The sequence below is a fragment of the Callionymus lyra genome, chromosome 9 (genome assembly GCF_982586985.1).
Source record: "Callionymus lyra chromosome 9, fCalLyr1.hap1.1, whole genome shotgun sequence".
Classification (NCBI taxonomy): Eukaryota; Metazoa; Chordata; class Actinopteri; order Syngnathiformes; family Callionymidae; genus Callionymus; species Callionymus lyra.
The window spans coordinates 2,334,889-2,352,157 of NC_141826.1; the positions used below are offsets into that span (position 1 = coordinate 2,334,889).

Genomic DNA, 17,269 nt, shown 5'->3' on the forward strand with positions numbered 1-17,269 from the left:
TTGGAACTCTATTGTACTGTATACTCTACCGTAGTATGTGTCTGTTTGTACAAAACTCTCTTTTAAACTGGAAGTCTCCACCTTCAAGGGACTCATTGTATTAACAAAGCAGGGTGTGATTACAGCTGGCTAGACGAGAAGTGCAGCCCAATATTACAGCATAATAGTTTCGGTCCCATGACATCTCGTTCGCCAAGATTTGAGAAGGGGGAGAACTTTGTAAAGTAATTGAAAGATGGTCATAATGAGGGACTTACTGCATCTTGGAAAGGAAGACTTCAACATTTGAAACATGTGAGTTACTCAAGAGAGTTGGGTTTTAACTCGTTTCATTAGTTGCCCTATAGTAAATAGGTTCTGTGAAGTTTTTGTCAGAATTAGCGTGGTGGTGTTTATATGATAGTACTTCTACATTTCTGAAAGTTTGTATGAGTCTCTTCTTTATGGACATTGTTTAGGCGAAAGGGATGTTCAGCTGTGACAGCAATTTTTTAAAGATACCAATATCACAAGTTCAATCGTTTCTTATGTTTATGTTTAAAAGATTGGATCATAATAATCCATATCCAGGGTGTCAACCCAGGAGCTAAAGAAGCCGGAGCCCTACTCTGCTCCACCATCCCATTATAGTGAAATATAGAAATATATACTATATTATTGTCTGCAACCTTAAGTTGCAGGAGTCTATTTCAATCAGAGTACCATAAGATGATGGGGAAGGTGAAGTAGACGCTGCAAGAATAAGATCTGAATGTGGGACTTCCTCACACTCTTTGGTGACACCCTTTGTAAACAACAGATGTTGGTTAGCTTGACAGAGTTGGTGCTTGTCCTGTTAAGTCTACAACGTATCATTTTCTAAGCTACAATTACTAATTTACACCTCAAACAATATCTTATGAACCTTATTGTGATTTAATTATTGGTCTTGAATTGTGTATCTAGAAAAGCTGACAGAGGTTTCTGTTAAAATGGCTTATGTTACTTTCACAGTCAAATAATCAATTTCTTATCATGGAAAGTACATTTCTTCAAACCTCAGCGTCGGAGCAAGATGTTAACTACCATAGAAACAGTGGAACTCCTGACATAATGAAGGAGCGGAGAGTATGGGTAAGTTCGTGTTCCAGTGGCTTAATGTAATGAATCAATGGTTGACTTTAATCTGCGACAATTCAAGGAATTCATTATAATAAATAAACTACACACTACTAAAATGTTTTTTTTTAATTCACAGGCAATCAAGCGGACGTGGAGTCTTCTTTCATGGCCTGATGTAATTTCAAGCACCCGAACTTCCAGTTTAACTTGATTTGGAATTAGGACTATAAAAGCTGCTTGTTATAGTCAGGGAATACAAAGATGCATGTGTTGTTGAGCAGAACAGAAGCAGAACTTGATCAATGCAAAAACTGCGGGGGAGAACTCATACTTCCATTTGATTGTTAGTCAACGGTCTGTCTCTTACACCCGGTTTGAAATCCAGTTCAGGATCTCAACAGAAACTGATTAACTGAAAACACTTGTAGATTAAGATGCAGCCCGTCACTATTGAAGTTGGAAAAAAAGATCCTTAACTGCTTAACATAACCCTTTGTTGTCAATCCTGTCGGTAAAAACATGATTTAATACATACATTTTAAATGATTCAGAACAGCACCTGAAAGCGGGGAATAGCAGTTCTGCGCTCATATCACTGTCATTATATTGGCCCCGAGGACTTCTGCAGCTGCACTGCCCAAACACAGACCAGATTCATCTGCAACTGTGTCAGATGACATCTACACTTTAAGGACTTCTGAATGATACATGAGACATTTTCTTGCAGTACCGAAAATTGCACCTTTTTTTATGATGTATTTTATATGTGCAAATAAAGTACAAATTACGGTTGCATTCACTGGTAGATTACAGTGGTGTATTTAGTGAGTTTGAAAAAATGTTTTTGCAATTTAGTGAAAAGGCTTAATGGGAAGGGTTAAAGAAAGGATAAAATAGGCAATACAGCAAAATAATCTTTTTGCTGGATTGTTTAGGTAACTGAAACCTGGTATACTCATGACTCCAGAGCTCAAGAATACTTGCAAATGCAACATAGACAAACAAAACACTACAGTTGTTTGCTCACACTATTTTGTCTCTAAAATTGAACACTGGTAAATCTTTAAAATCAGCCAATTTTGCTCCGCAGAAAGATGTATTAACAAGGAGGAACTTGTCATTCAACAGCTCATCCAATGGGTGGATCCTCTTATGCAAACACCTAAGTGACGCCACGAAATGTCATCAGTGCTAGTCATCAGTGAGTTGGATCCCTGTGAGGTGACTGGTCTTAATCCCAATTTGGGATGTTGGTGATAAGAGGTCTGAAGGACAGATAGAAGACTCAAGGTGAGTTTTATTTATTGTCCTTATCTTGTACTGTGACTTGTGCTCTGATATATGTGTGTCAGTCTTTTGTGTTGTGGTTGGTCTTTCTGACCAAACATATCTGCCCAAAGTTAAATTGCTCACATCTCATTCCTTTATTATTTGTTTTTATTTCTTGACAGTGGTTTGGATGAGGTGAAACGATGAGAACAGGTTGATCATCTTAAAGATAGACAAACAAAAGACATGCATTAGCTTCCAATAAATTCAAAGAATAGATGCTGCTTCGTTCTTAAACAAATGAAACCAAGTCATTTAAACTGTCAATAATAGCAATTGCAAATTAAATCTCAAAGTATCATTGAAATGTCAACCTACTCAACTTAAACTCCATTTTGTAACATTGAGAAATATAAAAAAAAAGTCACATTTGTACTGTCCTAGCAGTTGTTGGGTGAGAACGTCAACTGAGCTCTTAACAATTTTATGTGATGCTTTCCTGTGGGTGCGTGCAACAACAACAAGAGGAGGATTTGATGTATTATATAATGTCTCAACCAACAGCACTGATTAACCGAAGAAGCTAACTGTCTGTCCCTGCTTTTACAGTTTCATGGCGCGCTGCACCTGTCGATGGCGGAATGCATTCATGTGCATGTTCATGCCATGTATTATTCTGGCCCTGCTCTTCATCTATGTGTATGTGATTCTCTCCTTGCACTTAGACCACATTGCACTGGAGGCAGGACGGAAAAGAGGTCTGGACAAGCCGCATTTTGTGGCTCCTGGATTGTACAAGAACAAGAGCTTTGCCTTGACGCCTAAAACTTTTTGGAAGCTTAAAGAAAATGCATTCTGGAATCATGTTCAGATAAGAATGGACCGTTTTGTTAACCCACTGCTGCGGCCCAGAAATACAAAGAGGAAAATAAAGAATGATCATTTTTATGATTCTCTACAGCGGTGGAGCATTGCTTCAATTGCTAAGAGATATAAGCCGTGGAGAGATAAGCTGACGGATCAGATGCAGCACTTTGTTGTTAACATGGGTAGCCGGAATTACCCAGTCCTCCTCGAACCTAAAGATGCATGTGGTGCCGGCTCCAAAGTCGAGAAGGAGCCTCCTCTTCTTCTGGTCGCCATCAAATCAACAGAACTGAACTTTGCAAATCGCCAGGCTATCCGCCACACCTGGGGAAAGGAGGGGTGGGTGAAGCGACAGGGTAGGAACAGCAGTGTTAGCGACGGAGCCTACATCCGGAGGGTTTTCCTTCTTGGCAGAGGGAACCCACTAGAGCAGTCTGGCGGGAACGTATCCACACTGCTGCAGATGGAGAGCTTATTTTACAAGGACATTCTACAGTGGGACTTCAACGACAACTTCTTTAACCTCACTCTGAAGGACGTGCATTTCTGGAGGTGGTTCTCGAAACAATGCAAAAAGACTTTATTCATCCTTAAGGGTGACGATGACGTGTTTGTGAACACACCCAACATGGTATCCTTCCTACGATCTTACCTGAAGAACCCGCTCAAACGTAGAAACTTGGACAACTTCATGATCGGGGACGTGATTGACGCAGCTGAACCAAACCGACTTAACCAGTCAAAGTACTTTATCCCCACCAGTTTTTACATGGGGCGCTATCCTATATACGCAGGTGGGGGAGGTGTGCTGTACTCTGCCGCGCTAGCCAAACGCCTGTTAAACATTTCAAATACCGTTCACCTGTTTCCCATCGATGATGTATTCGTGGGCATGTGTATGGAACGACTGAACACACGGCCCATCCACCATGATGCTTTTCTCACTTTTGACTTTCCAAAGAAAGAGCTACTTATCCCTTGTAACTATCACACAATCTTACTGGTGCATAAGAGAACGCCAAAAGAGTTGTACACAATTTGGAATTCAATTCTGAAGAGGCCACATTGTTGGGATGTGCCACTGAGGGAAGACTTGAAACTTAAAAGGGAAATGAAAGGGTAGTGAATTCTGACACCATGTGAATTTGTGATAACCAAACATTTTTTTAAACTGTGTAAATATTTGTTTTATTATACCTCCTTTCACAAATGGCAAGCACAACTTAAGTATTACTGTGAAAAAAATTCAGCAATGAAACGTTTGTATAAAATGTTGTAAATAAAAATATGCAGGCTTCTGCAGTACAAAACTATTGAGTCTAGTTATATTTATATAAACACCTACTTTCCTTTCGGAATTTTTTTTTGTTGATACAAACTGAAGTGCTTTTCTGTTTTTTTTTTTTATAAAACCTGACTTTCAAATTACATGGTGATGTAAACCGAATGTTGCAGTTTTATATTGTTAAGCCATTTTATATATTTGCTCATTCTAAATAAAATACATTAAAAATAAATGAATTTAAATAATTCATAATTTGATTTACTTAAACTTGAGTTGACATTGACTTTGGTGGAGCCGATAGTGTGAGCGTCGAGAACACAATGCGTTAACGAGCAGACGTTGCCAAGCAACCAAGTCACATTGTTAGTGTACAGTACATCTACTGCCATGAAACAATATGCTTTTAAAGGTTTTGGATTCTACCAGCTTCCACTCTGTTTTGCTGGGTTTGCTTGTGCAGTACCTGGCTTCGTAAGGATCACTCTTCTGCTGGGCCACGTTTGTCATTATTATCCTTTTAGATCCTAGTTTTATTTTCATTTCATCCGGGTTTTTTTCACACTGAAAACCACATGTTTCGCTTCATATACACTTTAGCCAAGCTGTTGTATTCTGTTTTGGTTCTAGTTTCATTCCACTTCTGACTTAAAATTGTATCCATCATCAAAATAAACAAATAGTGGCTGAGAGCCAAGTCTTAAAATGTACACAGAATAAATCATAGACAGAGTGAAAGACATTCAATTATAATTACAAGGGTGTAATGAGATTTTGAATGAACGCAAATTCAGAATCAGAATCCAAAACTTGTTTTTCCAGTGATGTCAACATGTAGTGTGATGAGGAAATTGGGTATTTTCACTAAAGCTCTGTTAATGGTTTGCTCACTCTGATGGTAGCCAATCACCACCCGAGTGTGTGATATAAAAGTGGGGGATTGTTCTCTTGTGTTCCTCTGCTCTTTGGCTGTAGGGCCCGCTTACCTCAGTCACTGTCACACACCGTGGGTATTCAAGATTCAAGAGCAGCTTTATTCGACAGTACATATTGGTATACAGTACATACGTGGAATTTTCTGTGGTTGTGGACGACTCCAAAATAGGTAACAAAATTAGAAAAGGGATAACCAATATTAACAAAATATACAAGAGAAATAACAATAATAATAATAATAAAAACCGTCAAACAGTGCAATGAATGATGTACAAATGGCATGGTGGGAATTAACTGGTCAAGAGTGAGATGGTGGAGGGATGAAGGTGGTACTGGAGAGCAGAGTCCGGGATCGTGTCACTGAGCCAGGTTTCAGTAAAGCAAAAAGCCTGAGTTTTTTCCATGGAGAAGAGCAGTTATTCTATTTTATTGGGCAAAGAGTGGATATTCGCCAGGTGAATGGATCGGAGCAGAGGTTTACACTTGCGGAAGTTGGCGAGCTTAGCGCGTCAAAAGCAAAGAAAAAGCACAAAAGAAACTAAATTCCTGCGGAACATCATTCCGGGTCTGCCATCTGCAGCGCCATCTTGATTAACTGATAATCTTTCATATTTCACTAAACGAGTATTTTCTCTTGAACTCATTCCTGTGTCTGTGTCCTTCTCAACCACGTATCGAGACTGGGGAGGGGTCGGTTCTTCGGAAGAAAACCCTAACACCTGCATGCTTTACCTGCTTGTCTGATGTTAGATTAAAATTGTTAGATTCATATACCCCATTCTTAAATTAAAGCTAAATTTAGAGGGTGATAAAATAAACTAAGCTTGATGCTAAAGGTGGGGGAACTTTTGTAGATGTAGTAGTTAAATAAAGTTCTGTTAATTTGCTTCACATCGACTGTTTCTTCTCGCTCCATATTTGATTCCATATTTGGCGACAGGTTTCTGTCTCTCCCCCAAGTAAGCTGGTAATACATGAAAGTAGAGTGGTTGCTTATTCATGTTTATAGGAAATTATCTAAAAATGATATGCTACAGAGCAGAGGAAACTTGTTTAAAATATATGACGCGATACATTTTCTGACTCCCTTCTTCTGAGTGCAACAACAATGGGAGACCTTATAAAGTTTTATATACATGCTGAATAAAATGCTGAGAGAGTCCTGCCTGAAAAGCAAGTTTAAATCTTTGGATTGCCTAGTCACAAACATGAATAAAATGATTAGTGTGAAGAAAAAAGCAACAGCTTATCGTGTCTTTTTATTATGTCATCTCGATAGCGCCCTCTAGTGTAAAGCTAAAAACACAGCACTGAGCTGATTTCCTTTTCACTTTTAATATCCAAATGATCCACGAAAATCAGTCAAGTTTGAGATAATAATCCCTGTCTTCGTAGCTGAAAATAGACGAGCTAGTGTCAATTAACAGAATCAGGTGAAGAAAACAAATGAATGAAAAGATACTTTTAGAAGATACCAACATTACACTTAAGTTTGTCATGCATATTTCTACATGAAAGCCATCATTGAGAATTTCTAAATTAGGCATTGTTAAAGCAGCTGTAGGTAGTTTGGATACCTTAAAATTAGTGTACTAAAATATTTTCATAAAACTTGTGATGACAAATCAAATTAAAACTAGTTGAATGACTCATACACCGGGACATGAGGTGTTTTGTGTGATTTTTATTTTCACTGTAATAGTTCTTGGGGATGGTGTGAACATGCTACATATCGCGCTGGTTGTGGGGGGGGCGATTTACGGTACAAAAACAAAGTTAAAGTAATGTTATTTACAAAGCCGTCATAACGCATATCATATTTATTATCCACAGTCTGATTCATTACCTCATCGGTATCCATCCTTCCTTCAGCCAATGGAAGTCTGGAAACAGAAAATTCGTCCAACTGCTGCAAACCGGGACATGGCAAGTTTTGCGACGTTGAGCGAGTGCTCATGGGAAATGTTGTCTCCCGTCGGGCTAAACACTACCACTTTAGTCCACTGGCGTCGCTCGACTTCAAATTGCATAGAATCGCTTTAAGGACTTTTCGGTGTTTAAGAAGAATCTATCTCCCCATCTATTTTTTATAATTGTGTTTTTTCTTTTCCTTGTTATGTATTATTATTAACAGTATAACTTGACGATACCATTATAATGTTCTAAATATGTTTTTGGAACCAAGGTTTCCCATCCGGTTCGAAGTTCATTCATGACGAACTCAGTCGCCATCTATCGACAATTTATGCAACCCTAAATCGAATTATAAACCGCTTTTTACCATCAACGATGTAAATTAATTAATTCGAACACACCTTTACTCCCAAATAGGTGCCGATACATTTTACTTGCAATTAAGACGCATCCGCTGTGTTTCACTTTATCCGCAACGGTACAATGCATTGTGGGATACGTAGTCTGTCTCGTTGAGTAGCGTTCAAGATCGCTCCAGGTTGAATATACATATATATATATATATATATATATATATATATATATATATACACGATATATATATATACACGATTTCCCGAAGAATATCTCCAGAGGGATTAGCAAAGTTTATCTAATCAATCTATCAATACAATTAATAAACAACAATGCCAATTACAACCACTTTGACTGTACAAGAAGATATGTCTTCAACAAATATTGTGAATTATATAATCAAAACACCGAAGAAAAAAAAAACTATATTAAAAAGATATAAATAAAAATAAATAACCCTAAAAGAAAGTCTAGTTTAACAAGAGGAAGAACTAGAGCAACAAATGCAAAAAAACAAGTCCCGTCAGTCTAAAGTCATGGCAAACCCCAGACTAGATGTACTATATAGTCTGAATAGTCTAAATTTAGGAACAAGCTAAATAAAATGACCATCTTAAGTTGCCATCATTGTTCCACTACTAAAAAGAATTGAAGACTACCGTCCAGTTGCTCCAACACCGAGGATACCAGTGCCAGTTCACTTGGATGGACTTCCTGAGAAAGAAGTTAGGATGGGAGACCTCACATTCCCCCCAGTGAACACTGGAACGCCCCTAATTATGAATTTTACTCGTCTACTCTGTCTTTACTCATGAATGCTCCCTCATTCACCAGAACAACATCATTTTCAAGTTTGCTGACACGACATCGTAGGACTGACTAGAATAGAGACAATAAACGGTCGGCCGATCTAAAGGAGGTCCAGCACCTGACGGAGTGGTTATAACTATCTGAACCTTAACACGACTGAGACAAAATGTACTGATCACGGACTTGAGGAGATCTGCAGACACAGAGCCATCCTGACTTATATCTGACCAACTGTACTGCAGAGGACTGAAGAACCTTGCAGTGGGTAGTGAGGGCAACAGAGAGGTATATACGTTCCACCCTCCCCTTCATCAGACACCAGTAGACACCAAAAGACCAGGTGTATCTTAAATGAAATGATTTATGATCATTTTATTTCCAGCATCAGATTGTTCCACATAACACAAGACTTGCATGATGTTACATTTTAAGCAGCACACCAGCAAGGACAGTATAATAAAATAACAGCTTCAGAAAAATACACAAACTGTTGCAGGAGAAAATCATAAGTCATTACAGTTCAAGCAACTAAATTTAAGGTACGTTAAAACTAGGGCTGCTCATCTTAAATCCAGCACATATCATCATACAAGTTCAAAACTCTGTGCTACACAAGAGGGCAAACATGCATGTCCTCCACGGTGAGAGTCTTGGCATATTCTGAGGTCCAGTCTCGGAGAAAAAGCTCTGCTGCTTGGTGTTGCAGAGTCTGCTCGACATTTGTGACATCAGAACCGGTCTGATTTACTACCACGCCCACACCAGCACTCTCTGTAAAGGAGTTCCCTGACCAGTTGGATGTCCCTGAGTAAAAAAAAAAGAAGAAAGAAAGGGTTTGATTAAAACTGATAAAGTGAGAATTTTTTTAAGCAATCACAGACCCAACTCCAAAAAAACAGTATTAGTTCCACTTGTATTGACTTGGTCACGTTGAAAAAAAAAGTCTATATTATAGCATATTTAATTAACAGAATATGGAAAAACAACTCTGGTTATAGCAAACAATGCAAGGGTGGTTTAGGTACTGCTCAAGAGTGTTTATTTGTACTTGTGTAGATCACATGTCATTGAAGCATACATATGAAAACATAATTGTAAAAATATCTTTTTTGGTGCATTTATTTAATAAAATCAGATTAACAATTTCAGTGGGAACAATGCTGATAGTCTCCCATTTTTACCATTGCATCAAAGTGTCAGTGTAGATCTTGAGAATTTAACCAAAGCTTATGGTCAAATCGCTAAATCGACCCAGTGTTTTTTGTTCATTAGGGATAAACCAAGCAGCCCAAGAATGCAGCATGGTACACTGCACTCCAACGTGGCTGAAGCCCTCCATCTGCTGGGTAAATGTAGCAACTGCAGTACAATTTGAATACGGTTAAATTTATAGTAAGTAACGGTTAATGGGGCAACAAATGTGAAAACCCAACTCTCCCAAATGTCGAAGTCTTTTTCTCCAAGATGCAGTAGGTCGCTAATCACCATGATGTTTAAAGTTATTATTTTATTAAGTTCTCCCCCGTCTGAAATCTTGGCAAACAAGAGGTTATGAAAGCAAAGACCATTACGACGTAATAATGGTCTCTGCTCCCCTTTCCAGGTTTGATGGCAAGTAGTGACAGATCACAGCAGAATTACTTATTAAATCATCCTTTCTCATTTATACGTTAGTCAGTTCTAATTAAGTAATTTATATTTTTAATTTCTATTCTTCAGACTACATAACGGACAGTTTCTTTGCACATGTCGTGGCCAAAAGTTAATATCTTATTATTATAATAATTAAAAAAACAGGCTAGGCCAAACATTCATTAATAGTGTACGAATCAAATTGTATTGAGTAGCTCAAATATTTAAATCTCATATTCATAATAACCACACATGTACAATTACAATTTGTCTTCCGGTCAAAAATGAAAGAAATGCTCCACTGACCAACATAGAGAACTCTGTCCGTCACCATGAACTTGGCATGATTTACTCGAGCAAATGGAATCTTCTTCTGGGCCTCAGTTGAGGGTACGGTAAACACTTTCTGCAAAGAAAGAAAGAAAATTGGCAATCTTGCATTATCAATGCATAACTTTTGTAAACAGTGATGAGGATATTACAACTCTGAGAATGCTGAAAGGGAAAAAAAAATACTAATTTGATCACCTAATATTGACTATTGAGGTGATTAAACCAATGTCTGGCTTCAAAGACATTTATTTGACACCAAAAATAGAGGTAAATGATTTGAAAGGTCATGGATTTGGAAATATACTGCTCACATGTCACATATTATGTTCACATGACACAAAAGGTTTATCCATGCTCACAACATACATAACTATCACATAAATAACCATAAGACAAAAAATAAAATAGTTTATGAAGTTTATATTATGCTGATTGATGTACAAAAGTATGACCAAAGGGAAGAAATAATAAGAACAGTTTTTTTCCTTTTCAACACTAATAAATATCTTGTCTTATCAGTTGATCGTTTGACAATGGTAGAAAACTGTGAACATAGATAAAAATGGATTGATTGTTGTATATGGATTGCTTGAGTACTGTTGGAAATGTAGTTAAATTTCTACGATGAGTACATTTATGATGTAAATAAAACAACTGTTAAAAATCTTATTAGAACAAAAATGTAAAGGACAAGCTGAGGATACATGGCACATGGTTTGAATAAGGTTTTACTGAGACACGTACCACTTCAATGTCACAGGAGAGTGGGGGCCGGCGCAGCACCAGTAGAGACTGCAGAAAGGTGAAAGTGGAGGCCTGGGAGTGTTCCCAACAGCTCACCATCAGCCTCACCTTGACATGAGATGTGCAGGCAGCAGCACGTAGTGCAGAGTCGATAGCAGGCCAGAACCTAAGAAAAAGCAAAAATCAGTGCATTGTGAGATATTTGTATCACAAACAAAGGACTCCACAGCACAATTTGTGCTTCACTATATACCTGAGTGGCTTCTTAAAATCATCCAAAGGAAGATAGTCCATGAGAGAAATATAAACAAATTTTTGTGCATCACTTATGACATTAAGGATGGTGTTGAGGTCATCTGAGCGGCCACGGGCAGAAATCTGAGTAGTGGCACTCTGGACGAGACACAAAACACACAGAGGTTATGCCAAAAAACGGTAAAGAAAATGTTGGTTCTATAAATTATTTAATATAAATGCAATTAAACCCAATACTGTGGCAATCAGGTATCGTTTAAGAGAAGGAAATGCCCTAAAATATATTTTCTTTCTACAAAAACACATTAATTCCTTGCATTATTTAAGTAAGATGGTTTAACATTTCAGTTTTTCTACCTAGACTGTGTTCACTAAACAGTGAACCTATATTTTTTTCAAGACAAAATAAAGTTATTTTTCTTTGTCTTGGGTAAGGATCATGTCACAGACCATTTCAATTGAGTCTGAATAATTGCTAATTGACTTGGCTTGGTATTATCTTGGTATTAGTAACCTTGGTGATATTCAAGAGTCCAACCCCAACTGCTTATGTGGTGTTAAACCCCACACTAGAGAATGAAATGATCTGAAACTGTGACTTTACTCACAGACAGGTAGACTTGAGCAGGCACTCCATTTAGCTTGAGCAGCAAAGAATTCCGGGAACTTGACAGGGCAGAGAAGCGTGCAGGCCAGTATGGAGGGAGGGAAGCATTGGCGACACCAAGGCTGTAGTAGAGAGCAAAGATTCGACTGGCATCCTGAGCCAAACAGCTGCAATTCTCGAATGAAAGGCCCAACTCTTTAATCTGCAGATGACAGACCACCAAACACAAAAATCAACCCATTCTTATTGTTTGGGCAACACACTGAGTAAAAATAAATAAAAATACAAAGATCAAGGACAGAAAAAGTCTTGAGCAATAGAAAGAACAGTAGTATTAAAGGTTCCAGGTTTGATGACAGTTTATTCCAATTCTGAATTTCATTGAAACAATGTATCACAATACCAATGTTACTTACATCAGACCAGGGCTTCTCATCTACTTCATAGTCTATTCTGTCAAGAACTACTAGTTCAAACTTTCCTCCATAGGGTTAGAATTTAGCATTAAGTTGCTTTGATTATGTGCAAAAACAAAATAGATATTACAATGAAGAAAATGCATCATTGCTGCTCATACGTTCATAAATGCAATATTTGCCATAAAATAATCCAGGTGGCTAAACTACAAAAATGGTCATCTAACACAATTTCAAACCTGGACTGTAGTGTAAATCATGTTAATTTTTCTTTAGGTATAACCAATAAAACATTTAACAGTGTGACCAGTTGTGCTACAAGAGCTTTATTGCCATGTTTAAATGTCTTACCAACTGTATTAATAACATGTTTTTATAAAGAATATGAATAAACCTATACGAGTTTCTGTTTTTTGAGTTTGTGAAGCTCTGTGGTGAACTTTATTCTTCCGCATTGATGGTCTATCAACCTGAAACTAGTGATCAAGTGTAAATTGAAAGAAAATAAGGGACATAATATTTTAAAAATGCCAAGTAATACACCATTTAAACTCGACACATACAATATCTCAGATAGATAAACAAAAACATGGCCTTTATTGATCCTTACCTGACTTAAAGAGCGCCAATCCATGTTTGCACTTCCAATGTAAAGATGCTTCTGGTCCACCACCCATAGCTTTGTGTTGAAATGTCCTCCAGTTAAAGCCCCGAGGTTTATCTCCCTTATGTCTGCACCAAAAAAAAACATTAATTTAACAGCTATGGAAATTGGTCTTTGGCCACAGATATCAGCTGAAATCGGAAAGGGTGGCTCTCCACAGAGTAGTGAAGCCTGCACAAAAAGTATTCGAGTCCCTGCCACCACTGTGGACATCTTACCAACATGTTGATTTGAGGGTCCCTTAAATTGATCCAGAGCACGACCACTTCACTGATCAAAGCTTCTTACCGAAAGCTGAGCGACTGTTTAACATTATTAATTGCTGCGGCTTAAAATTTGGCACAATTGATTAAATCTGGCACCTTGTGTAGTCAATGAGACGGAGTGAATATTTACCAGCACCAGGCAGCTCTTTTGAGTCCTCAGAGTAGGTCTGTGGAGAGGTGATAGCAATCTGAAGTTTTACACCTTTGGAATTTAACGTCTGTAATTGGTCCAAAACTTTTCTTCCCTAAAATGTAAAGGGAAAAATGGATACAAAAGAATTAGTTTTAAAAAGAGATATATTACAAGGTTCATTTTTACATACTTCAGCATCAGTAGGATCGGACAGATGTAGATCCTGCAGGGTCAGATCAGAAGCAGCAATTTCCACAGATGTGTTGGCTTTGCCCAGCAACTGAAGCAAGATATCCGCAGTGCTCCGCCAGGGTGAAGGGTTAGAGGGATAGAGACCCTGTGGGATGCTCTCCACAAGATGTACGCTGATTTAAAGAAAGTGAAAGAAATGATTGATACTAAAAAAAAACTAGAGTCTTACAAATATGTTCATCTTTCTCACTTATATTACCGACAATCATCACTGCAGGGCTCTTGTACCAGACCAAAGCCCTCCAGCCAGTGTAACTGCAGCTGAGAGCTGAGCTGGACAACTGACATGGGCAGACCATAGTGCCAAACATGCTGTCCAAACCCACCCACAAGCAGAAGAGCCATGGGCAAAAGGAGTGAAAGGAAAAAACTGGAGCAGGTTGAACTCTGGAGAATGAGAAATTTGTTAAATGGGTATAATTAGATTCTACATTTTTATAAGAAACAGTAGATTTGAAAGTTGAGCTGCTTAGCTTTGTTCCTTTTGCTTCACAATAAAGATACAAGTGATAAAATCCAGTCACTATATATAATTTACCATTACAACCCAAACATTCTGTGTTGCCAAATCCGCCTCTAAACTATACCCACAACTCTGTCAACCACGATCCAAACACAACTGTCATTTATATATATATATATATATATATATATATATATATATATATATATAACTTGAATGTTAAAACTATTTTCTTAGTTTGAAGTTTGACAATGCTAAATTATATCCTGAATGTACTGTATAAGCATTTTTGGAACTTACCCGAGTTGACACTTTGGCTTCAGCTTTAATTGGCTTTTCTGATGTTGAGAATTGGTTTGGACTTTGTTGTTCCTCATCCCTTTCTTTCAGTTCTAAGGAATCTACATGGTCTTCACATTGGTCTGATGTCACTTTCTCTTTGTCAGAATCTTCCATCGCCTCGTCTCCCAAATCATCATCGCAGTCATCATCTGACGAGGATGGGTCGTTTTCTAATTCAGGACTTTTTGTCAATCCTGCATACCATGGGGGCTCTTCTTGCAAGATGTCATCCACTGAGCTGTTTTTGACTAGATCAGGAGTCTCTTCTGCCTCTGATGGCAGAGCTTCTGTGGCGCAGATCTTTGAGTCAGCATCATTAATCCAAGTTGACTTGGAGGTGCTGGGAGGATCACATCTACTTTGGTCCTTGATCTGCGTGTCCTCGCACTTGTTTTTCTCCTCAGGTAAATCCTCTTGTCCTGTGTCTGTTCTAATAGGAGGCCGGGGAGTGATAGTGATCAGAGGTTGTTTTATTTCGTCAAACGCAGCCAAATCCTCTGCACATTTGTCTAAACTTCCTGTATACAGGGTTGGGTAGAGGGAAGGTTTTGGGACACAGGCCGATGCTGAAACCATTTTTTCTTCAACATAACCAGTCTCTTCTGATGCTTGGGATGTGACCTCTAACGGCTCAGCACTATTTGTGATAAAACCCTTTTCAGAAACTGGCGATTCTGTGACTTGTGTCAAAACTGGGGTCCGTTTCATTATGGTTGGAATTCTCGAGACCGACTTTCCAACTTTGAGGGCAGAGTATTCCTTCTGCTCCAGCTCACCTTTGGAAATCTTTTCACTTAAACTCATGCGGTTCAGCACCACAGTACAACCTTTCACTTCCTGTGGAAAAGAAGAAAATCAAACCTTCATTTAAGTCCCAAATAAAAATCATAAAACTATATCCTTGTATAACCTTTGGAAGCTTGCCTTGATCTATAAAATGCAGGTAACTGTATATAGTATGTAGGTTACACAAATGCAGGTAACTGTATATAGTATGTAGGTTACACAAATGCAGGTAACTGTATTTAGTATGTAGGTTACACAAATGCAGGTAACTGTATATAGTATGTAGGTTACACAAATGCAGGTAACTGTATATAGTATGTAGGTTACACAAATGGAGGTAACTGTATGTAGTATGTAGGTAACAAAAATGCAGGTAACTGTATGTAGTATGTAGGTTACACAAATGCAGGTAACTGTATATAGTATGTAGGTTACACAAATGCCTAATACCTGTGCCTTGTCCTCTGGAAGCAAGTCCCCATGTTGACTCTCCATCTCTCCTTGTGTTTCCGAGCTGGAGTCTGACTGCTCTGAATCCTAACAAAGATAAATAATAAAAAAAAAAACGTTGTCACAATAACAAATTCAACCGACACGGAAAAAAAAAGCTTGGAGAGCAATATAACAAAACAATTAAACCAGAAAAGACGGTCGAAGCATGTTTCCGATGACTGTTCAGTTTATCTTTTTAAATCGACCTTACCCAAGTTAAACCTTTGCGCTATTCGACTCTAGGAGACCCCGGTAGTTTAGCTAGAGTTTAAAACGATAGCTAAACCCACCCTGTGTCTAGTCTAAGGGAGTTAGCTCGCTACCGATAGCACCAAGCTACGTGGCTTGCAGCGGAGGAAGAGGAGGTGGAAAAGCTGAGTAACTCTAACCTACCACGTACGTCCGAGCCGCATTCGAATTCCTTTTCGGGCGGTCCGGTTTCTCCGCTTCTGTGCTCCATTCCTCCTCTCCGGTCTCCCGGGCGCTGCTCGGACGGGATTTCCTGGCTCTTAGAAGCATCGGCATCTTTAAACGCATTAACTAACGCAGCAGATTAGACTGATTTCGCACTTAAAACAAATGGTCGAACTCCAGAACTATAAACCCAACCGTCCAGTGAGCGTTAAATTGCAAATCTGTATAACACGTTGCGATAAAGCGCTTACGTTATTGTTTGTTTTTTCAGCCATGATGAGTCGTTAGGCGCGATAACAAGAAATTGAAATAACCGCGATTTCCTGTCAAAGCCGATTGGTCCCTGGACTCGATTCAGAGACACCGATACATCCTGTGACGTCACCAACTTTTCCGTCTTCCCCGAGGATTCTTGGCGGAACGAAATGAGGCATTGAGCCCATCTACCGATACTCTTGAACCAGGCTTGACATAATAACGATTACACTATTATCAACAACCTTCGTATGATCTCCATAGAAATGTATGTCTCAACGATTAAATATATTTTTAAATGTATATTTTTGTAAATTATTGACATATTTCCCTCCTGAACGCACATGAACGGTCTTCTTTCAATTTTAAAGCCCTAGCGGTGTAGAATAGAACATACCGTTTCTTCTTACAATAATGTCATTCAGTGGTGCCACAAAAGGAAATAAAAAGAGTAAGTCATTATTTGTAAAGCACTTTAACAATCAAATTATATAAAGTTAAAATAAATGCTTTAAAATGCCAATATCTATCTATCAATCTATAACATAGGAAAAACACAGCAGCACCAATAAAATAAAAGAAAGCCTGCACAAATAAAAAGGTATTAAAATGCTTCTTGAAGGAGTCAGTCGACTCCATCAAAAGACACCAAGCCTAATTGTAAAATCGAAAGACTTGATAT

At 38.3% G+C, this 17,269-nt stretch overlaps 2 protein-coding genes across 5 annotated transcripts; one reads left to right on the forward strand and one right to left on the reverse strand.

Annotated features, from left to right (window-relative positions):
* Window positions 1-2,983: 2,983 nt before the first annotated feature.
* On the forward strand, window positions 2,984-4,360 carry LOC148071461 (N-acetyllactosaminide beta-1,3-N-acetylglucosaminyltransferase 2-like). Its single transcript, XM_087799713.1, has one exon. It carries the CDS (start codon window positions 2,984-2,986, stop codon window positions 4,358-4,360), a length of 1,377 nt encoding a protein of 458 aa, XP_087655839.1.
* Window positions 4,361-8,880: 4,520 nt separating this feature from the next.
* On the reverse strand, window positions 8,881-16,664 carry pld7 (phospholipase D family, member 7). 4 transcript variants are annotated; one of them, XM_087799504.1, is made up of 12 exons: window positions 16,319-16,664; window positions 15,877-15,963; window positions 14,599-15,477; window positions 14,035-14,222; window positions 13,774-13,948; window positions 13,581-13,695; window positions 13,131-13,252; window positions 12,106-12,306; window positions 11,496-11,635; window positions 11,243-11,408; window positions 10,472-10,571; window positions 8,881-9,337 (listed from the first exon to the last, which is right to left on the reverse strand). In XM_087799504.1, the coding sequence occupies exons 1-12, from the start codon at window positions 16,376-16,378 to the stop codon at window positions 9,141-9,143; spliced, it is 2,430 nt and encodes an 809-aa protein (XP_087655630.1). In that variant the 5' UTR covers window positions 16,379-16,664; the 3' UTR covers window positions 8,881-9,140. The 4 variants fall into 4 exon arrangements, with proteins under 4 accessions (XP_087655630.1, XP_087655629.1, XP_087655631.1 ...); XM_087799503.1 differs by having other exon boundaries at window positions 16,312-16,664; XM_087799505.1 differs by lacking the exon at window positions 16,319-16,664 and adding an exon at window positions 16,130-16,269.
* Between the last annotated feature and the right edge of the window lie 605 nt (window positions 16,665-17,269).